Source organism: Engystomops pustulosus, chromosome 1, assembly GCF_040894005.1.
Source record: "Engystomops pustulosus chromosome 1, aEngPut4.maternal, whole genome shotgun sequence".
Taxonomy (NCBI): domain Eukaryota; kingdom Metazoa; phylum Chordata; class Amphibia; order Anura; family Leptodactylidae; genus Engystomops; species Engystomops pustulosus.
The window spans coordinates 228,209,833-228,234,663 of NC_092411.1; the positions used below are offsets into that span (position 1 = coordinate 228,209,833).

Sequence of the window (24,831 nt, forward strand, 5' to 3'; positions counted from 1 at the left end):
GATGATAAGAATTTTTTTTTATTTGTTTATTTTTAAATGTGCAAATTTTGTATCTCTGTTATGATATTGATCCAAAGAATAAAAGGGAGGCGTCATTTGGACCACATAGTGAAAGCTGAAAATACAGAGCCTTTAAATAAATGGTGCAACTAGGTTTTCTATGTCAATTGCATGTAGACTGCATTTAGAAATCTTTCCTGCTTCCCAGTACATTGCATTAAATATTTTTGGTCCAATTTGTGCCACAAAAATTAAAGCTTTCACCATGGAAGGTGGGAACAGAAAAACACAAACACGTAAAAGGGTGTCGGCATTATGGGGTTACAGTACTATAGAAATACTAATACAGAAAACACGTCATGCCTGTTTTTAGGACTCAAGAGGTTCTTAGTTGTGTCATCTGTGTGTATTTTATATGTGTATGTCTTATCCTATGGGTGTGCCCTATTTTATGTATATGTTTTATCTTTCTTGTTGGTTTTTATGGTCTACATATTGCGAATGTGATACTTTAAGTTCCACAGACAGACAGTCCACAGGTTACGTACAAGATAGGTTCCTTAGATTTGTACTTAAGTTGAATTTGAATGTAAGTCAGAACTGTATAGTTTATGATTGTTGCAACATTAAAAAAAACATTTTTTATTCCAGTGACAATTCGATTTTTACAAATTTTTTCTGTAATAGGAACAAGGATTATCAATAGTGCAGACACCGTAGAGCTGATGATTGCAGCCTGGGACTAAATTAAACATCCATAGAGCTTAATTAGAGGTCACATTTGGCAGAGAGGTCCGTCTGTAACAAGGGGGCCCTCTATAAGTCGAGTGTCCTTAAGTAGGGAACCGCCTGTATTATGTAACTATGCTGCAAATTAAATAAAAACACCACTGATATTAAAAATACTCAAACAAGCATTTGAGCAAAGCTGCACTAAGGGGGTTTCTCAGGTCTTCCCCTTTTCCCCTGTAATTTCCCATCTACATATCATGTTATGATGTAAGTTGTTGTATGAAAGAGCTGTTTGTACCAGACTACTATAGCTACAAAAAAGAAAAAAAAAAATTGTTCCCAGGAAAGCAAAGGAATATGTACCGTAAAATGGAACTGGCTGGATATTTCACTCCCCTATCATAACAGCCAAAAATGCACCTTTTTCCTTTTATTGTCCATTAAATAGAATTTTTCCTTCACAATCACATGTTTCTAGTGTTGTCCTGACCATTTCACCTATATTAAGAAATCCCTTCTCCTGACTAATGTATTTCCCAGCAATGTGCTGTATACTGCTATAGACTGTAGGCTAGCTGACAGCAGATGGTCAATAGACACACACCAGCCGGGGGAACATATTAATGCAGCTCAGCACAGTAACCAGAGCCGGCGGAAGGACCAATGAAATCATCACCGTCTGCTAATCCTCTCTGTCACCATGGTAACATCTCCCGGACAAATCTTTCATGTCTCAATCAAATGGCCATGCGGGAACCTTCCGAAATTACTATACCCTTTACATGGCCCACATGTGCGGCACATACTATGGGAGGAAACAGCATGGCAGAGAGGAACCTGTGTCATTATCAGATATTATGTACATGGTCCACAGCTATCCTGCTACTATTTGGCAAGCTCTGTGGAATATGTTGGTGCTATATAAATAAAGGAATTATTATTATTATTATACAAAGTCACATACAGAATCATTCCTCTGACTCCTTGTACATATAGATGGAGATTTATCAGAAGTGTCCAAGGTAAAACTGTTGTATTTGCCCATGGCAACCATATTTAATTTTGTAAACAACTGTGGGAAAATGAAAGCTGATCTCTGATTGGTTGCCATGAGCAACTAAAACAGTTGTGTTCTCAGACACTTCTAATAAATCTTCCCCTATGAGAGTATCTGAATGTTCCCTCTAATATACAGTGAGTACATGGAGAAACCTACCCAAAGACTTACCCACGGAATTCCCCTCTATGCCAGGTACAGCCTGGAGTAGAAATATGCTGCAGTCTTATGAAAGTTCACTGGCTGTAGCGAGTGTGCAGGTGCTTGGTTCCGCCCCCTTGGTATAGAGGTGACATAGAGGGGGAATTGCAACCAATAATAGTGATTATTTAAAGTCTTTTACACCAGAAAACTGGTGTCTTCCCCTATAAATCTACCTACACACAAAGTTTTTTTCCTCTGGCGGTAAACTAGACACCTATGTTGCATTTGTACTTCCCATGTACCCATGGGGTACAGTCACACCTTGCAGTTAAAATGGCATCGCAATCAGTTTTAGGGTGGTTTTAGGTGCAGTTTTGTAAATTTAACCCCTAGGGGACACAGCCTATTTTGGCCTTAAGGACGCGGCCCCATTCTTCAAATCTGACCTGTGTCACTATAAGTGGTTATAGTTTTGTAACGCTATGAGATATCCAGGGGATTTTGAGATTGTTTTCTCGTGACACATTGTACTTCAAATTAGTTTAAAAATTTGGATGATATCTTTTGTGTTTAGTTATGAAAAAAAACTAAATTTGGCAAAAATTTGGAAAAATTCTTTATTTTCAACGTTCTAAATTCTCTACTTTTGATGCAGATAGTCATAGCTCCCAAATAAATTCATAACTTACATTTCCCAAATGTCTGCTTTATGTTGGCATGGTTTTTTAAGATTCCACATATTTTACTAGAATGTTATGAGGCTCAGAATTTAGGTATCATTTTTCAAATTTTTTGTAAAATCACCAAAACCTGTATTTAGATGGACCTGCTCAACTTCTAATTGACACTGAGAGGCCTAAATAATAGTGAGACTCGTAAATTACCCCATTGTGGAAACTACACACCTCAGCGTATGAAAAACCACTTTTAAGAAGTTTGTTAACGCTTTACGTGTTTTATAGGGGTTAAAACAAAATGGAGGTGCAGTCTGCAAATTGTAATATTTTTTCACAATACACCCATTTTGGGTGGAAAATTAAACATTTACAATGGATTAAATGAATAAAGGCTCCACAAAGTTTGTTACCCAATTTCTCCCGAGTACACGGATACTCTACATGTGCTGGTAACCTGCTGTATGGGCGCACGGCCGGGCATAGAAGGGAAGGAGACGCCATCCAGATCAGATTTGCTATGTCACATTGTACAGGCTATAATTTTTTTCTTTTTTTAATGTGGACCTATAGGGGCTTATTTCTTTTGCCACATGAGATGCACTTTTCTGGTACGTAATTTGGGGGAATCTATAGGCTAATTGGTGAGATTTTATTAACTCTTTGTTGGTGGAGGAAATGAAAATCATCACTTTTCAGGAAGATTTTTATGGGTTTTTTTTTTTTGGCTGTTTACCATATCATAAAAATAGTATATTATTTTTATTCTATGGGTCGCCACGATTACAAAAAGACCTCATTTATATAGATTTTTTATTTTTTTCCCATTTTTAGTGCATAAAAAGTAATTTGGCAAAAATGTTGTTACTTTTAGCATCACCGTCTTTCATATGCATAACTTTTATCACAAATCTGTTTAAGGGCTTATTTTTTGCGAGAAGGATTGTTCTTTTTAGTGATCTTATTTTAGAGTGCATAACATTTTTTAAATCCCTTTTTAGAGCATTTTTATCGGGTATTAATTGAAAATGATCTTTTTTCTGGAGCTTTTTTTTGTTTTGTTTTTTACGGCTTTAACTTTGCGGATCTAATAACAATTCTGTTTTATTATGCAGATTGTTACGGACGCAGGGATACCAAATATGTGGGGGTTTTGTGTATTTTATTCAATTGTACTGAATAAAAACCAATTTGGAGAAAATCTTGTTCATTTTAGCATCATCATCTTTTCATATGCATAACTTTTTTATTTTTCGGCTGACAAATCTAGTTAGGGGCTTATTTTTTGCGAGAAGAGTTGTTCTTTTTAGTGGGCTTATTTTGGAGTGCATAACATTTTTTAAATTACTTTTTAGAGCATTTTTTTTATAGGGTATTAATTAAAAATTATCTTTTTTCGGAATGTTTTTGCGGTTTTTTTTCTACGGCGTGTACCGTGCGGGTCCAGTAACGATTCTGTTTTATTATACAGATTGTTACGGACGCGGCAATACCAAATATGCGGGGTTTTTTGTGTTTTTGTGTTTTTTATACTTTATTAAGTGTTTTTATGGGACATTTTAGGGGCTTATATTTTTATGTATTTATTTTTTATTTATTATAATGTGTAGTGTTAACTGTTTTTGCATATTTTTACTTATACATACTTGAACTTGAACCAGTGATGCTCTGATCACTGGTTTAAGTTCAATACACTGCTCTACAATACTATTTTATTGTAGAGCAGTGTAAACTGTCTGAGCAAGCTTGCGCATGCTCAGACAGTTTGCAGTCAGACCCGGAAGGGGTCTGGCTGCCATGGAGACCGGGCAGCTCCGGGGCACATGCCAGTCCTCGGAGCTGCCCAGAAGTGGATCGGATCCCCCGGTAAGCGGCACGGGGGATCCGATCCACAGCGCAAACACCCTTACACGCCGCGGTCATGTTTGACCGCGGCGTGTAATCGGTTAACACCCGCGATCGGAGCCGGCTCCGATCGCGGGTGTTAGCGCAGGCTGTCAGCTGTACTAGACAGCTGACAGCCGCTGCTTCAGGTACCGGCTCCATTCGTGAGCCGGTGCCAGAAGCAGGACGTTATAGAACGTCCCCGTGCACTAAGCATCTAGCCCCGGGGACGTACTATAACGTCCTGGTGCGCCTAGGGGTTAACAGATGAAAGACATGAACTGTTCCACAAATATCTATCAGATGTTAAATTAACTAAACTGCACCTAAAACCACCTCAAATCTGATTGTGATGCAGTTTTAAATGCAATGTGTGACTGCACTCATACACTTTTAAAACAGGCAAAAATACCCATGTTAAAAAAAGGTATTTTCGACAAATTCTGTGCGGCTTTTTGGATACCTACACTGCACTAAAAAAATAGAAGGTGCACACTTCCAGAGCTGTGCAGGGTGCGGCAGATAATTGACGACTGTGCGCTAGTATTAAATAATCTGCCGCACCCTGCACATTTTTGACGCAAACTGCACTCATACGATATGCTATTTATAATGCTAATGCCTTCGGGTCTCTTATATCACCAGGGCCCAGATGTGATGTCCCCCCACAGTTATACCCTCGCTAAGTGTCTTGAATAAAATATAAGCGTCTTCTGCACTACTAGGCCTAGAATTAATTTACTACATTACGTTATCCTTTCTGGGGCTGAAAAACTAAATCCATTTATAAAGGTCACACAGTCCATTTTCTAATGACTGAAACAAAGAATTAGAATGTGTAAGCAGCTTCATGGATTTCTGCTGCTGACGTCTTTCAGGACATGCAGTACTTTGCATATCGTTATGTGCACAATGTGTCCATATTTTGAAGATTTGACAGAAAAGAGCGGAAAGCTGGGAAACTCAAAACGCATATAATGCCAAGGAATGGAAATTTTTCACTTTTGATTTACAGTAATTAGATTCAGTGGAATTACACATATGTTACAAAGTAATTTCCACAGCCTACAATATGTTAGAATCTATTTTTCTGGGCACAAGGTTGAAATGCAGAGATGTAACTTGTATTTGCTGGGCCCAATGCAAAATCTGTACCAGGTCCACCAAATATAATGGGGCAGCTGTACTTACCTGGTCCGACGTTGATTCGGGTCTGGCGCGATTCACTAAGATCGTGCGTCCGAGTTCCTTCCTGTGACGCTACTGCGCCGAGGTCCACCGGAGTTCACCTTCTACTTCCTGGTGCATGTGAGTGCTTGATCTTGCGACACAAAACCTTTTTTAAATTCCGCGGTTTGTCCAAATCCATTGGGTTGTTCGACGGCCACGCCCCCGATTTCTGTCGCGTGCAAGCCAGCACCGATGAGCCAAAATTCGATTGCGTGCGCCAAAGTCCCGGGGCAATCCGGCGCAAAACGGAAATATTCGGGAAACCCAACAAAAGTGCGGCGTTCGGACCCTTACTAAATGAGCCTCAATGTCTCAGTTTTGTCTTGATCTCTTCATATAACAATATGAGCCCTTTAAGTATTCTGGACCCTGGTGAGAGTAAACACTCTGCCCTTGCTCAAAGCAAAACGAGGAAGGAGATGTCATTGGACCTAAATGGAAAAGGTGTGAAGAGCAGAATAGCTAAAGAATGGGTAGTCATTCAGCCTTATGTAGAATTTTCTTTTGACAGCACCTTTAAAGGGGTTTTCACAAATGCCAAAGTTTACCAGAGTGAGTACAATACCCAAATAGGGTGACCCATATTTTACTTTCCCCCTACTCTGTACAGGATGAGAAAACTGGACGTGACCTCAGGTCCCAAAAGCAGCTGCCGATGCAGTAAGTACAATATGTGCCACCCTATTAGGGCCTTGTACTAACCCTGGTAAAATGTGGTAAAGTCACCAGGTCCCCTTCAGCTAGCCATAAATTCTGCACCCAGTATTAGCAGCAATGATAATCATGCAAGTTTTTGGAGATTTGTATATCGTTTTGTACCCAACCTAAAACTGTGCTGCTCATGATAGAAATGTCCACATCAGATCATGTAATGCATCTTGAAAAAAAAAAATATTTGGCTGGATGGAAAATCAATAATATCATTCAAAATTCAAATATGGCAAAAAGTGGGTTTCGCAGTAGCACAAAGTCCAAGCTCTGGATGAGAAGAACAAATAGTCTTGATGAAATTTCACTTCTGCCTTAAACACAGAGTGACTTGATATTAAAGTTTATTCTTGTGAAATAACTTAGTAGAATTGGAGACTTGTATAGGCTATGATGACTGTAGAATGGTCCGGGAGATATCATCTGGAGGAGATGGTCCCATAGCATGGCTGGGTGGCTCCATGTCTACTATACAGGCGGTCCCATAGTTACAGACGGACCCCTCTGCCCACTGTGACCTCTGGTGAAGCTCCCTGGATGCCTTACTATAGTCCCAGGCTGCAATGTTTAGTTTTGAAGTGTCTGTAATGAAGCTTTATGGATAATCCTTGGTCCCATTACAGCAAAAAATTTGGAAACTCCAATTGTCACTGGGGCAAAAAGAGAACTTTGTCTGGATCTACAATTGTGAAATATATTGTTCCGACTTACATACAAATTACATACAACTTTAGTACAAACCTATGGAACCTATCTTGTACGTAACCCGGGGACTGCCCGTAGTACAGAGGGATCGGAGGCCACCTGATATCTGGCTGCAACATTACAAAGTACTTTTACTAGTGCCGATATCACTGATAAATCTGATAAGTCAATGGTCTTTACTGACGTATATATGCAGCTATCTCTTTCTATAAACTATTGTAATATAACCACTGGTAGTTACATTGCAAAGGAAAATTGATCAGGAAACATCAGGTTTTCCACAGATGCATAATTCATTAATGTGTATTGTGATGTGAATATGATACAAGATATCTGATAAAACACATAATAACCTGACGTATTACATTATCGTACGTATTTACAATATTGTCAGGTCACATTCTATTTTGCTCATTGTACTTTATATTGTTCAACAATGATTTTTTTTCCCCACTATATCTAGTTTTGTACTCAGCCCTTAGGCACATGCACACCTTTCAATAATCATATGTTAGATTCTCTTAAACTAACATTTCATAGTCATAGGAAGTATTTATATAATTATTGGCATAAGTGAATGCATAAACTAAATGCATTGATGCTCCAGATTAGAGGTCAACTGATCTAGCGCTGGAATTACTATTGCAGCAGTAGCCCGGTACATATGACCAGAGTCTACAAGTGTCACTCTAAATTAAAGTAATGGTAATGGAAATTTTAGTTTTGTCTTTATGAAAAAAATAACACAAGATAAAAAAACACTCTATCAAACATACTGTTTGCTTACAAATATTTAGCAATCTCAAGCCCTGAGGCTTCTTCAAACATCCTTAACTTAAGGTGAAAAGCAGGATTATGGGTTGCTAAGAAGTCCATCAACCAACTCTTCTGGGTGAGCCCGAACACCAAACCCACGTCTGGCCGACGTATGGATGTGGTTTTGGGACCCAAACCTGAAATGTCCGGCACAGACCCCAACATTGCCATTCAGGTTCGCTCAGCCCTACTCATAAGTTGTAAGAATGTGAGGTTCATACACTATTTGTATTTAGGAATGGGACCTGATGGAATCACAGTTGACACAGTAGATAACTATAACTAAGTAGTTTAGAGTCCAGGAAAGTGAGAACTATAAATATAACTTTCATAACAGGAAAACATATCCAAAGTCCATTAAAAAGTATAGTACTACTCAGGCTTAGGCTCAGTTAAAATGATAAAAAAAGGAAGGTTAAAACGCATGGATGACAGATACCTGCCAAACTGACCATAACGGATGACATATAATTATTAGGTAAGGAACAGAGGTAACGAAAGGTAGTGTAAAGTAAACCTTAGTCATTTAGAAGAGGATTTCTGTTATTTATATTACATCTTCTAAGAGTCTTCTACAAGACTGGGATTGATGCTTGTGATGCAGTTTAACACCAGGTAAAAAAAAAATGTCATTGAACTTTCCAGATGACCTTGCATGCCTAATTAAAGGAAAACATTTTTTTAGGGTTATGGACATTCTATGGCTCTGTTGGATTTCCAGCAGAAATGCTGCAGATTTTTTGGGGAACATCCTATAAGGGTATGTTCGCATGATGCAGATTCTGCAGCTTTTCCTGCCACAATATGCACTAACCATAAAAGAGCACTGAAAACACGCTGATTTGTGAAGATCCTGTCAAAAGAAAACCTGTATGTCTATAAACTTAAAGTGTATATCAAGTCACTTGTTCAAAGGCTACTAATATACCATTGTTTAATTTTTAAATCACATGTCAAACCCTCAATGAGTGCAATGCTTGCATATGTTCCCAAGCAGAACAGAACGCAAAACTGCCCTTAACTTAACTACATTTGCTTTCAGGGGAAACTGTGAGGACCCTATGGTTAAAGGAAACCTACCACCATGGATCTACCTATAAAGGTAGATCGGGTGGTAGGTGCCTCTAATGTATGTAAGGATTGCCCTTTTAAGGGCTAATCTTTTAGTCCCCTTTATCTTTTTTCATCTTTAATTGAGATAATATGCTAATTTACCAAAAAGCGACTACTGGAGCATGGAGTAGCCGGAGCTGAGGCTACACGGGGCGGCTACTCCACCCCCAAGTAGCCTCCTTGATCCTCATACCCAGACATCTTCAGCTCCTTGTAGCTGCACGCACTTGTCCGCCAAGCCGGTGTTGTGTGCATGTGCAGAATGCAGGCCGCGGCTGCGTGGTCTCAGGACGTAAGCCGGTGTTACTGTGCATGCGCAGAACGCTAGCTTTGCGTACGAGGGCGCGCGGCTCCTAGTGGCTGCGCGATTGTCAAACAAAACCCTAATGTGGGGAAAAATCTATCATTTATGTATTGCCGTCTTCCAAGTGGCATAACATTGTTACTTTTTTGGCTACGGAGCTGGTTGATGGCTTGTTTTTTGCGGGACATGTTGTACTTTGCACCAGTATCATGTCTGAGTACATATGGTTTTTTGATCGCATTTTATAGCATTTTTTGTGGGATTGAAAAGGTAAAAATCATAATTTTTGGAGGGTTTATACCAGTTTTTTTTTACGGCGTTTATGGTGGGGGTTCAATAATGATTTACTTTTATTCTACGGGTTGTTACGGACGCGGTGATACTATATATGTGGGGTTTGTGTTATGATTTAGACTTTTTTTTGAGTTATATGTCTCTTTATATGTTTTGGGAGTTTGGGGCATTTTTAGTGATTTATGACTTTATTTTTTTATTGAATAACTTTTTTTTTTTTACTTTTTCACTTTTATACCATGGGACATGAAGAAGCAATCTTCTGATTGCTTCTTCATGATAATATTCTGCAATACTGATGTATTGCAGAGTATTATCAGTGTCAGCCTATACACTTGCATAGGCTGGCACTGTGCCAGTAAGATGACGTCACAGACGCCATCTTACTGGCAATTCTTGCAAGTAACTCTGGGGTCCAGATCGGACCCCAGAGTTACTATAGCAACGATTGGCGCCCCCCGAAAACGGTTCGGGGGGGCCGATCGTGGAGGAAAGACCCCCCAGATGCAGGTTAGATGCTGCGGTCGGAGACAACTCCGATCGCGGGTGTTACACTGGGGTGCCGGCTATTAGTTACAGCCGGCACCCCGTGTTTCCCGATGCCGGTGCAGATCTGATCCAGAGCCGAGCCGGCATAAGCGCCGTGGCGGATATATCCGCCACTGAGCGCTAAGTCACAGCGTGAAGGGGTTAAAGAGGAGACTCAATGGGGGAAATCTACCATTTGATTTGATGCATTATAAAGCAAACATACCTTGAGAAAGCTGTAGCTACACTGATGCAGGATCATATCTTGTTTAATCCCTGAGCTCAGTAGTTTTGCTGAAAAACAATTATAACATTCAGGACCTCGGGAAAGCTGGGTGAGGCTGGCTGTCTACATAAACACATTACACACAGAGCTTGTCATTACACATGGATCTTGGTCAAGACAGGACTAATCAACCTAAGCTGGATCAGCAGCTGGGGGATGGTGCAGCAATTTATTATTCTTCCTTCAGGCACAACCCTGGGATTACATAATCCTGTGAAGCATTGAATAACTAATGTGCTAGGAGAAGGGCTGAGCCAGCCACAGAAGGAGACACTCATTATCATAATTTTAAAATTGTTTTATCAGCTAAACCACTCAGCACAGGGATTAACCAAGATATGATCCTGCCTCAGTGCAGCTACAGCATCAAATGCATCAAATCAAATGGTAGGTTTCCTTTAATGTGTCCCAGGATGCAAAAGTGCAGAGCTCAACAACAATAGTCTAGTGCTGCACCATATTCAGCATTATGAATATCATTTCTGGCCCTTTGTTGAATGAGTCGGAAAGGTGCCAAAAATTGTCTGAAAGCCTTAATAAATGTGGCGCAAATCTGTCATTTTTTTCTGGTGCACGTGCAATAATATGGTCACATGCCTTTCTTGTACAAGTCAAGAAGCGAGTCCCCAAAGTTTATTCATTTGAATATATTATGTGACATAGTGCATAGAATATTAGTATATTCCATATAGGTAGAGTTTCATACACAGATAGGTGCTATGAACAAGGTTAAGCTCGGTTAGATCGGCCCGGCGTTCTGAGGTTATGGCGCTGCAGTGTCTGCTAGATTTATCGGAGGGTTCCCATAAAGCTAGCAGTTTAACACTGCTACATCTGGGGTAGCACTAGTGCATTATTTTAGGGTGACAGGTCTTTTTTAAACTGGCCCACCAGAGTACCCTCTGTTCAGCCCAGGCTCTACCACATTATAACAGACCCCAAAGATCCAGTATCAGACAAACCCATTCAGAAGTGAATTTAGCTATGGTCTTTTTGTTTACAGTTAATTCACATATATTATGGATTATTAGATGTTATTGATGATACATCCTACATGAGGATTTTATGGATGCAGGATGGGTCCTCAAGATTACAAGATAATAATTAAAATAAATTCTCAACCAAAGGACAAGGTACCCAGAAGAAAAGAAAGACCAAAGCAGAGTCAACTGAAAGGCAGGCCCTAGTTTGGAGCCTGGACAGCAGTACACAACCATGAATCAGGCCCATGCAGAGGTGCAGAGGATAGGATTCATAATATCATTATTATGCATGGAGCCCTGTCCTCTGAACTGTTGCTGGTCCATGAAATGTGGCAAGTGTACGATCCATGATTCGCAGACTGACCATTGGCATTACTACCTTAGGGCATTTGCACAAATACAACTAATTAGCACAAGTCTCGGCAGTCGCTCCCTCCATAACATCATTCAGCCGCACAAAGCACTTGGAGATTACCTCAATTAGGGCAAATAGGCTTTCATGGTACACGGTAAAAATAGAACATGATTCCCTGGCACAGAAGTTTCCTCCTGTGGAAACCTCAGACACACTAATAGTAACGGAGCTGCACCTGCTTACTGAAGCGAGATTATATTAAATCCGCCATTACACTGTATCCCAGACTTCACAACACATGAGTTTACCAATTACTGGGCTCTAACTGTGTTTTATTACAGGCAAGAATCTAGTCCAAGTGGGTCACATCAGAAAAGCACAAATGAATACAGATCCTATATAAAATCAGGGGAATCCACTGGTGGGCCCCCACAATGTATAGCACATGACAGAGTAATCTCACTATATTTCACACAGATATTCAGCATTCCTGGGAAAAAAATTGTCTCCACTGCAGACATTTCACTGGGGGGCGCTGCTGCGGACACTTCATTAATGGCGGGGAGGCTGCTGCGGACACTTCATTAATGGCGGGGAGTCTGCTGCGGACACTTCATTAATGGCGGGGAGGCTGCTGCGGACACTTCATTAATGGCGGGGAGGCTGCTGCGGACACTTCATTAATGGCGGGGAGGCTGCTGCGGACACTTCATTAATGGCGGGGAGGCTGCTGCGGACACTTCATTAATGGTGGGGAGGCTGTTGTGGACACTTCATTAATGGCGGGGAGGCTGCTGCGGACACTTCATTAATAGCGGGAGGCTTCTGCGTACACTTCATTAATGGCGGGAGGCTGCTGCGAACACTTCATTAATGGCGAGGAGGCTGCTGCAAACACTTCATTAATGGCGAGGAGGCTGCTGCTGCTGAGGGGAGGCTTCTGATGGACATTTCATTGACGAAGGGACATGCACATTTTATTAAAGAGTAGCGGCTGCATTTCTCATCCTAGGCTTATAAGTTTTTATAAGTTTTCCCAAGTTTACACACGGGTCGGCTTATACTTGTACAGACGGTCCCCTACTTAAGAACACTCGACTTACATATGACCCCTAGTTACAAACAGACCTCTGGATATTGGTAATTTATTGTACTTTAGTCCCAGCCTACAATGATCAGCTGTAACAGTTATCACAGGTGTCTGTAATGAAGCTTTATTGTTAATCCTGGTTCTTATGACAACATTTTTAAAATCCAATTGTCACAGAGACCAAAAAAGAACTTTCTGGGATTACAATGATAAAATATACAGTTCCGACTTTCATACAAACTTAACTTAAGAACAAACCTACAGACCCTATCTTGTATGTAACCCGGGGACTGTCTGTATATCCTCACAGTGAAAAGCCCAAAGACAAGGGGACATTATAGGTAGGTGTGTGGGGGTTGCTATAGAAAAAGGTGTATTATAATGTCCTCTTTTCTGTATCCATCTTCTTATCAAGCCATTAAAAGGGGACTTCAGAAAAAGAGGCACTATAGAGGGGGCTACAGAAAAAGGAGAACCATAGAGGGGTGCTACAGAAAAGAGGGCAGCTGCGGGAAAGGGGGCATTTTAGACCAGGTCTGCAGGAAATGGGACATTTTATGGGTAGGGGTTAGAAATGGACTATTTTCTTTTCAGGAACCATGGTAAGTGGGTTACCCTGCCCGGTCCCTGGAAAAAGAATTTGGGTGCAACTGGTCCCTGGATATTAAAAGGTTGGGGATCACTGCTGTACACCATCCCATGCATTCATATAATAAGATATTCCCCGATATTTATTGATGTCTGAATGTTCAGGTCAATTTTTGCAGTTCTGTTATGCGCTTATCTTTGGGGGCGCTTTACATATCAAAACAATTTTTACTTTGATGGGATAGTTTTATTAGTTACGCATCTCAGAAATAGAAAGCTGCATATAAAAATCTTTTTTTTTTTAAATACAAATTTAAGAGTGGATATCTCCGATTCTGTGAAACATCCAGATATCATATTAGATATCTGTGTTCCTAGGTGCCAGGGTTCAGGAGATATAGCTGTTGGAATATGGTCACTGCCATGACGTTTATAAATGTCCTTTTTTGCACAGGGCATGTATAGCTGTATGGCAGTAATGAAGGGGTTAAAGACAGGAGCCAGTAAGCAGGTGACAGACAGGGGCCCCAGATGCAAAAAAAGTCCAAGACAAGGGCTAGAAGGGAAAGGATGTCAGGTAATATTTTCATGAAATGACACCTGTCATCAGGTCTGTGTCACTTGTCCTGTCACCTCTACCTGTTGGAGCAGCTCACAAGGATCCATCCCAGCCTTTATCTAGTTATTTCATACATTATTCATTGTAAAATCATCTATTCTTTATCATGTAAATGAGGCTGGTCACATGGTCAGAGGCAGTGATGTCACCCCTCCCCTCTCCCTGCTCATGTCTGTGTGCATAGCTCCCAACCATCCCGATTTTGAAGGGACTTTCCCGTTTTTCTTACCTCTGCCCCACATCACAGGCAGCTGTCAGATTGTCCCCCCAGGTCCCGCAGTGTCCGCAGAGAACTGATAGTACAGAATGGCTTCTACAGACATCGGGAGGGAATCCTTTTCAGAGAAGTGTCGGGCTTAGCGGAGAGCAGGGACCAAGTCATCAGCTTCAGATCAGCATCTGTCCATATATGGTCACTGCATCTCCTGGGGTTCCCCAGAGCAGACATCAGGCAGGGAATCCTTTTCAGAGAAGTTGGCTTAGCTGAGAGAGCAGGGACAACGTCATCAGGTCAGATCAGCATCTATCCATATATGGTCTCCAGGGCTTCCCCAGACACAAGCTCTTTATTGAACCTGGGACCCTCTGCACCATAGACAGGAGCCTTAACTAACTGAGCTACAAGCCCAGTGATACAGAGCTGAGGATTTCTGGTAACTAAGAAGTGTTATCTGCCATTTACACTGTGACACAGACTAATGCACTGATATATAGAGAGGAATCTTTTCAGAGATTATTATTGTAATTATTCAGACTATTATTATTATTATAATTATAAATTTTATTATTTTTATTATTATGGAGATGATTATTAATAATAGTAAAAATAATAATAATCATCTCCATAATAATAATAATAGTCTCAATAATTACAATCATCTCTGAGAAGATCCCTCCCTATATACCAGTGATGGCGAACCTTTTAGAGTGCCCAAAACCCCACTTATTTATGGCAAGGGGCCAACCAAAACTTGAAGCAGTAAGTTTTTGCTCCCTGTTCTTCAACAACTTTCAATCATATTGTCCTCCTGAGGACAGCAACACAGTAGAAAAATGGAAAATTTGCATCATTTTAGCTTCTTTCCAGTGTCCCTTTGTACACAGAGAATCGCGGGGCCAGCAGGAGGTCCTCCAAAGATAATTCAGCCCTGTCTATTCATTCTCCCTCTTCCTACAGTCCCAAGTAGCAAAGTAAGTATCAAAGTATGAGTGAAAGCAGCATATTTTAAGTTGCTTGGAACTGCAGAAGGATTCTTTGAGTTCTGTCTGGTGTGCTGGGACGATGGCCCGGGTGCCCACAGAAAGGGCTCTGAGTGCCACCTCTGGCACCCGTGCCATAGGTTCGCCACCATTGCTATATACCAAGGCAGTAAATCTGTGTCACACTGTAACAGTAGTCATAGTTCTTAGTTACCAAAATTCTCCCCCCTAGATAATCACAGAGGTCATAGCTCAGTGGGTTGAGGCGCTGTGTCATTATTGTACCCCAATGAGGATAGTTTTTTTTTTTTTTTTATTGAGATAATTTTTATTATTATAATATGGCTAAAATTTGGGGCATGGCCAGGGAGTGATTGGGGGTGTGGCTTAGAGGGATCATTTTGTCCCTCTTTCCCTTTCACAAATGTTGGGAGGTATGTGTGTGTAATGTATAGTAAAGCATAGTTAGTATGTGTGCTGCATCTGCTGACATGCTGCATCCTCCTAATATACAGGTGAGAGACACAGACATGAGCTACACATGAATCTGACATGTTCTGCTGTAACATGGCTGCCTGGAGCTGCTGTATCTCTCCTAAACACACACACATGCACACACAGGCTGCAGGGGGCGTGGCCACCAGTACCAGGAAGCACATCATTACACAGCCTCACACCATTATACAGGCTGTCAGTCATGCACTGGGGGTGTGGCTGTGCCTCCCACTCATGAATAAGCTGGACAGCTTGAATATGCTAATGCTTCATTGGACATTTCATAGGTCATTTGCATACAGCTTTAGGACCCCATTGCTTAGGTTTACAGGCATGTAGAGGGACAATGAAAGGATAGAGACAATGCTCTCTAATGGCAGTTTATGAAAATATATTTAGTTTAGGGGGGTTATTTTGCATGACGGGTTCTCTTGAAGCTGTATTCTGGTGGGTCCTAAGTACAGATTGTACTGGTGGGCCCTAGGCATCCCAGTCCGACACTATATAAATATATACTATATGTGTACAAATGTATAGAAAAACCTACATGTACATCTATACAAATGCAAACTGCCACATATTGCTATAACATGAAACATATTTAAACACAAGCATAAAAATAAACACCACAACCACCACATATAAGATGACAAAATTATAGATGTAGACAATAAAAATTATAAACAAGACTACTCAAATGGAATAAGTGGGTAGGCAGACATGCAAGGGGATTATGAATGTGGAGCCACATAATCTATGGTGAGGTTAAGCACATTTGGCTTCAGGTACCCGAAACAAACGTTAGTTCAAAATTCGTCTGAACTCGGCTAACCCCAACCTGAACATGTCTGCCCATCACTAACAAAGAATGCCCTAGATTTGCATAAATACCAATGTTATGCTGGTAAAAATCTGGGAATATTTGCCCTAGACATATATGCTTGGATTGTTATTAAAAAATTAGGACAATCCAGGAAAATTCAGAACTGCTGGCCAATATTTCTACACAGTTGAATATATCAGTCACTGACACCCAAGGGAAGATTTCTACATGGTGCAGTTTTACTGTAAGTAAAGTTAATTGTACTACAGTTTAGACTTTGTTCTACGGCCACGATATGTAATGGTAGACACCTTAAGGTGTATAGTTATAAAAGAAGCCCTGACATTACATTATTATTTCATTTGCAATACAAGTATTACAGTATATTGAAAAAAGTGCAGACTCTATCACAAAAGCTTCTCCTGAGCCTATCGCTCATTCCTGGTCAAAGAGCTAATGACTGGAGCGTCACTAAAATAACTTATCCACCAAGCTTTGACCCAGGACAGGAAATCCCCATCTTAGAAGGAAACAGTTGTCATAGATTTGCTTACATTCCCGCAGAAGGTTCTTTGTATCTCAAAAAACAAAACAAAGTGAATGATACACTCACTTCTAGGAGACTGGGACTAAAGCATATCTAGGGTAACTTTTTCAAGAAACTTTGCAAAAACCGCTAGTCCACTGTGTGTACATGGGGAGTAAGTAGCACAGTTGCAGTATTTATTTCCCAGCATTTCCCATCTCTGCTGCCTGTGTCTGTGAGTTTGCAGTCCTCTCTGAGCAGCGGGAAGGAGATCCCCTGACTCCCTGCACCCCTCCCTCCTCCATAGAGCTTGATGTAATCTGAATTTGTGTCTTGCAGAGTGAAAAGCTGAGTAGGAGGGAGGATAGTGAGAGCCAAAGTAACAGGAGGAGGAAGTGCTTTGTTATAATACAAAGATATATTACCAGGTACTGTCGCTTTATGCAACATTTGTTGAAAAATCAGTGAACATATAGCAGGAACCCCATGTTATGTATATATAGGCAGTACCTCTATATATAGCATGGTAGATAAGCTAAGATGATAGACTGAGATCTTACTGACTGTCCCATAATCACATGTCTTCATAGATTTGCTTAGTTTATTAGTAAGTCAAACAACATGTGCATCTGGGAGTGTTTGCCCAGACGGCTGAGACTATAGATACGTGTAACATCAAGTCTGTCATACAGCGACACGATGCACACCACTACAGATTTACTGAGCTACATCCAATAATATCTGGCTTCATTTTCTAAAAAAATAAAATTATTATTCTAGTTTAAATTATTATGACATATTGGACTTGTTTCCACATCTTGCAGTGCAGGGATGGCTCTGTGGGAAAGGGCTGTGGCTTGGTGGTAAGGTGTCCTAATATATGTCATGATGCGCCAATGTGGGTCAAATTTCAGGCACTTACTAAGTAGCTAGGCGCTAGTATAAAGCACTGTGATAAATCGAGTAAATCTTTAGACTGCCTTGTGTAAGATCACTCTGTCAAAATCCTAGACACTTTTAGTAAATCGGCTTGAGGGTGTCTAATCTAATATGTATGTTTGCCATAAACCCTGCACCTACAAGACATGTACCTCTTGGACTACAGTTTTGTCTTGTCCACTGTCAAAGTGGTATTCAGCATTAAAGGGGTATTCCCACGAAGACAAGATTAACACATAACACATTCTCTAATTCACTGATATTAACAAAAATAAAACATTTCACAGATATAAGTCCAACCTGTCTCGATCAGTCCTGGTGTATATAATTTTGGTTGCCCCGGGATCCAACTGTAAATCCGCTATCTTCTATGGCAGTGATGGCAAACCTTTTAGAGGCCGAGTGCCCAAACTACAACATAGAGCCGCTTATTTATCGCAAAGTGCCAACACAGAAATTTTATGTGGGATTTATACTCCCTTCTCTGTCAGTTTTCATTGATACCAGCACCCTGAGGCACCAATAAAGCAGAAAATAGTCCCAGGTAGCACTGTCATTTTAAAATACCTCTGTGCACAGCAAGTCCTGGGCTGTCTGGGACTGCAGGAAGATACCTGGAGTCATCTCTGGTGATGGCCTGAGTGCCCACAGAAAGGGCTCAGAGTGCCACCTCTGGTACCAGTGCCATAGGTTAGCCATCACTGTTCTATGGTATGGAAAGGCAGATGCTTCTGATGAATAGCTTCTCCTGTATGCAGTATGATCTCTGCCCCTCCCCCCTCCATTAGAACTCAAGCTCACACACAGACACTTCCTGCCAACAAGCAGCAGCGTGCAGAGACTTACTCTATAAGCTACAAGCAAGATAAGGTCTTTATAGCAGGGGAAGGAGACATATAGCAGAGCTGACAGATTTATTATAGCTACCAGTGTGTAATATAGGTGAGTTAGCAGGGTGTAAGTGTGTGTTATATTCAGCTCATGGATCTCATTATCTCTTATCTCTGATCTGTCTTATCTCTCTTTTTTGTTTCGGATTCTAGTGAATGTTTAGAATCTAAAGGAAAGTGTAGATAAACCTTGATCCCAATAATCAAGGCAAAGCACATCACCGGCTAAGCACATAGACAGCACACTGGGATCATAAAGGGGGTCGTTTATTATGGTCTTCCAAATGGGAAACTAGCAGTGTTTTTTGCCTTTCTGTGACTCTTGCGCCTTAATTTTATAGGTGTCTGCACCACAATATTGGTGTTTTCCAACACTCTCGCCTTTCTGGTGCTTCTATTTTTTCGACTCATTTTTTGATGCAATTTGAGAGCAGCTAGAAAGGAGTTCTGACCACATTAGTCGCTGTGCCAATTCATTAATACCTTGCGCCAAAAACGTATATATCCCACTGAAAAATATAGCACAGTTTCAGCGCCACCACATGTCAAAATAATAAATGGTCCTCAAAAAGTCTGCTTAGAGAGTCCCCGCCAACACTATGGAATTTTACACTGACTATCACTGAGTTACAGGAGCTAAAACAGCAATAAAAGTAAAATTGTAAACTGATTTGGCAAAAAGTCTGTGTAGCGCTGCCTAATCTGTGTGCGCTATTTAACGGAATTATTACTGTGTGCGAGTGAGTGGATTTATTTAATAACACTCAAATGGGTTGTGTATCACTGCACTTATTATGGATATGATAAAGGAAAGGGTCTGTTCCAGTATGAAATCAAAATGTGCCCCCTCTTGTGTGTAAGGTAACATGCTGATCCCTATTACATTGCCTATGGAGGAGGAAGTCTACTACTAGGTCTTACCCCCGGTATAAAGGAGGCTAGAGCAAATCTCATTATCGAGGGGCCACAAAACCGCTTTGGTGGGCTGCCTCTACAGCTCCTGTGACCCTTCCTGAATGTAATGATGTCATATGAATGACTATTGCTAAACCTACAACACACAAGAACCTTGAAGCCCCATGAAGCTTGGTTTATTTGACTGCAGCTTTAGACTGTGTTCACACAAGTGGTTGGATTGCAATTTGTTTTCCATTTTTGCATAACTCCTGCATTTTTGTGAAGGTTCGGTTATTATTCTGGACCTTAACAGCTGAATCTATGTACATACCCTTCATTATTCATGTAGTGTACTATAGGGTGGTGGTAGGATGCAATGCTGGGAATACAGTATGTTATATATTCAGGTATTAATACACACAAGATATAGGGGCACATTCTGTGTAATAGACAGAAGCCAACTATGCATCATCCCCCAGTGAAATCCCCCAGCACCACCTCTCAGTGCGCCATGTACTGAACTGTGCCCACATAATCTTCTATACAAGTACAAAATATTCTCTAATATTACATTAGGTTTTCTGTTCCATCGTAAGTATGTAAGGAAATAAATACAAACACCCCCTTGTCAGTCCATTCACACTAAAGTAAGAATCTGTCACCAGCATTTTCCTGGGAATGACGTGAATTATATAAAACACTGTTGGGGGCTTCCGGTATTTCTGATGTAATTGCCCTAATATTGCACTGCACAGAGAAATATAAAGAAATATAGTAAATGTGCAGACTGGTAACATGGATCACCGCTTATTCATCTATATGACAGGGGCCTAATGATGAATTACTGCCCCTCCCGCTCTGTAATGTCCCTCATACTGAGGCCTGCTCTAGGTGCCAGATAAGATGTAAATGACATGTATATGACATGTGTAGAAATCCCTTCAGGTGATTTTCTCTGTGTCTGTGTAGATGCCCCATCTGTTATATACAGCAGCAGGCTCTGTAATATACCATGACCTCCAGCTTCTCCTATAATACGGAGGGTGTCATCCGTGTAGCGGGCACTCACCGGGCTCGTGTTCTCCGGGCTTATCCGACATCTCAATGACCAGCAGCTCCCGGCCCTCGAAGCTCCGTCCCACCGTGTAGATCCTGCTGATAGCCGGGCACTGCAGCCACACGGCCACCAGCGCCTCCCGCAGCTCCGGGTACCGGTGATACTCGAACGAGATGTCGCCCGGTTCTCTGCTCAGCCTCCGCCGCCGGCCCTGAGCCTCCGAGGAGGAAGACAGCGAGCAGCCGAGGAGCAGCAGCAGCCCGAGGGCGGCCACAGACATCTTGTCACCTGTGTGCACTAGCTCCAGTCAGTGTGTCAGCTCCTGGACCATTCCCCGCTGTGCTGTCCTGTGCTGTATGTCCTGTGCTGTGCCCTGTCCTGTGCTGTATCCTGTGCTGTGCTGTGCTGTGCCCTGTGCTGTCCGGTGCTGTGTGTCCTGTGCTGCTGCTTCCCTTTGTCTCCTTATCTCCTGCTCCAGCCCTCCTCATCCCCTCCTCCTGTGTCATCCTCTCCTCCCTCCTCTCACCTTCCCATCCTGTGCTGGGTGAATGGGGGAGAAACTAGGTACCCGACCCCTGGCTTATGCCCTATACTGCTGGACACATATTATCTGGACATTTACTTATTCACAAAATATGTTTTTTTTCCATTTTCTTGAAAACATTAGAAGGAAAAGTCATCCTTGGTACAGCACTGACCTATGATAAGGTGCAAAAAAAAAAATTAAATCAGCGTGTGATTTAAAGGGATAGATCATTTCTGAGTACTGACTTACAGCAGATGATGCTCCATGTCAAATTCGGTTGTCTTCAGTCTGGATCAAACAGGTTCTGGGCATGAATTTGGCATCCAAGTGGCCAAAGGGACACATCCCCCTTCCTTTTATACCAACTGGTGTTTTTATAGGGATAAATGTGTTTGGATCTGACATCATGCACAGGGTGATGCCTGGATCACATACAGCTGCCTTCAGCCTTGTCTGAACAGAATATGGGCATAAAATATGGCAGCAAAGAGAGACAGTTTCTTAAAAAAAAATAAATAGGGTTAAATGAGATTGTTTAACTGATCTCACCCTGCCGTCATAAAGAGGGTAATTCCTGTAAAATGTAAAATGTGGGGGTTCCCCCTGTGGAACTTGATTTAATTGGATCAGGAATGGTAGAAGTGGTAACTAGCCAATAAATGTGGTAACAGCTTATAATATACCATTCTCCTGGGATGAGATGATGAGCGATTGTCATCATTCTTTGGTTTTATTTTGTGTTAATTATATTGGGCATCACTTTACCAGCCAATACTTTATGGATCTTGACCTTTCAGCTAGAAGAGGATCTCACTAACGGCTGCAGAGAACTGGAGTTGTCAGTCTGAACTAAATGGAACCTAGTGACTCGATAGAACCTCCCCCTTCCTTTCCCTTCCCCTCTCTCCTATGGGTCAAAGACCCAATGTTTGTATTGATGACCCTATGTTGGGGTCTTGTTCTTCCATAAAATTGAAAATTACTAAATAAATAAAGTAAATACAGTAAAATAAGAAGGAGTGAATGGAACTTTAACAGGTACTTTGATGTTTTTTTATCTAAAGCCCCTTTCACATGACTGTTTATGAAGGCCCTATGCCGTACAAAAGGCAGCTGGCATATAGCGGCCATAAAAGTGCATTACGTACATTACAGTATGTTGGGCACACACGTCTCACTGTATAGTGCCACTGCCGCAAAAAAGATAAGACGTGCTCTATGCCATGGTTGTCCTGCTCCCAATGGAGATAGGAGTGGCGAGGAGTGCTCATATCTCCACCTCTCCAGCCAAACTTATGCTAAGTCCTAGTCTCCGGTTTATACTGCCACACTATCGATGTGTTATTGTAATTTGTATTATTAATTTTTTCAAAAATTTTGAAAAAAGAGTGTGAGACAGACGATTCTTTCTTTTTGGGGGGGCTCTATCCACTCTTGGTGGCATACAATAACTAGCCTCATCTATTATAGCAAGAGAAATCTTGCATCAAGAGAAAGCGAATCCATGTATTCAAAGCTGAAAATCCTGCTAATTCTGAGACAGTTGAGAGGCATTTACCATGAAAAAGTGCTCCCTAAGTAGGTAAACAGTTTCGGGGGTGCTATACTGTTTCTCAACATGCAACTTTCTCCTGTATGCTGCATAAAATTGCTGAAGTCATGTCTCCAAAGAAGAATACTTTTCACTTCTGCCTGTACACTCCTTTACTGATAAAAAAAACTCATCCTCACACCACGTAAAGTGGTATCATAGAATATGTGCATGCAGCAGTATGTACTGAATATATGTGTAAAGGTGATTGCACATATATGTAATGTAGTGTAATGCAGCTATGAATGTCCTTTAAAGGTTGTGAAAGAAATTGACCAACTTTTTCCACACAAACAAGTCCTCATATAGCATGATTTATGCATGGGTCATAAATTCTGAATATGTAAAAATATTACATTACATTGATATATTATATACATATATAATATCTATAAATATACATATAGATAGATAGATAGGCAACAGAAATACATGGTGTGTATCTTCTTTTCAGCTTCTATATTTACCTGTGTGTTATTTACCTAGCGCTAAATTATGGACTTGGCACTGTTTGAGAGACATTTCTCTGAAAGGCTAGCCAGCTTTATGCCTCAAGCCGTTGTGACAATATTCTTTTTATGTCAGTGAGAGAAGTACAAAATGCACAGTCAGTGGTCGGACAAGCAGGTTTTTAATTTGTGTTTTACTTTATTTTCTTCTGCCTGAAAAGCTGCATTATTTTGGCTTAGAAAAAAGCCTAAAAAAAAGACAGTTTCCAAGTGCCCCTGGTTTATTGTGCCTAATGACATGATGGTAGATTTCCTTTAAAGTTGAGGTTGGGGAGCTCAACATTTCTAAATGGTACCTCTAAAGAAACTAGAATAGTGATGCCCCATAATCAGGGGCGGATTAAGACTGTGCCCTGGGCTGTAGGAATATTAGTCCCTACAAGTCTTCCTACATATGATACTAGAGTTAAAGTCGGGGTATGGGGGATAAGTCCATTATGTCTTCTTTCAATCTGCTGTTTCTGGATCTTTAGAGGACCTTGTGTACATGTGTATTGAAAGCATGAATAGATATACAATGGGTAAAGTTGAAGGTCCTTCTTAGTATAAAATTTGGTGGGGGGTTTCCACTTGGGCCTTTCCATACTATTATCCACTACTGCCTATAATTGATTTTCATTATGGGGATGCTTACATTGGACCAGAATATGCTTAAAAAACATAGGTCCCAATTCTAATAATTCACTTTCGTTCATATTAATGACCTTCAGCACCACAATCAACCCAAGGAATGGCGGTACAGGAATGGGTCATTTTAGGTTCCTTTTAACTTGAATTCAGGAATCATTACTCTCTCCTGCTGCTGCTATATTTTACAGAGCAGAATACAGGTGAGAGTTGTAAGAAGATGAGAGAAAACCACTTTTCATTCTCTGCTTGGGTTCCTCACCTTGTTTTACAACACTGAAATGTGTACATTATATATTTCTCCATTATTATGCTATTGTCATCCTCCAAAAAATTCTAGAATTCTCCTTCTTTCTTTATTACAAGTCATCTTATATTGTATTTCACCTAACCTACAGTAGATATCCTTTGCTAAAAGCTCTGTTCACGCAGATACCTGATCTCATTAATCTCTGATTCATAGGATCTCCTTCACCTTCATATAACACTGCAGGATACTGTGGTGCAGCAGGAAGCTGTTTTTTTTCTTTTCCCAACAGGGAAGACAGATATAGAGAAGATCATTAGACCTTTCTCCTCTGATCCAATGCCAAGTGTAATTAAAAAAATAAATATAGGCAGTAAGTGAAGTAAGACTGTAA

At 40.9% G+C, this 24,831-nt stretch overlaps 1 protein-coding gene across 1 annotated transcript in view; it reads right to left on the reverse strand.

Moving 5' to 3' along the window:
- The window catches only part of CPE (carboxypeptidase E), a 47,021-nt gene extending 25,622 nt beyond the window's left edge, over window positions 1-21,399 (reverse strand). Inside the window, exon 1 of the mRNA XM_072120202.1 lies at window positions 20,950-21,399. Coding sequence (XP_071976303.1) covers window positions 20,950-21,217 — 268 coding nt within the window. The 5' untranslated portion in view covers window positions 21,218-21,399. The remainder of the gene's footprint in view (window positions 1-20,949) is intronic.
- Between the last annotated feature and the right edge of the window lie 3,432 nt (window positions 21,400-24,831).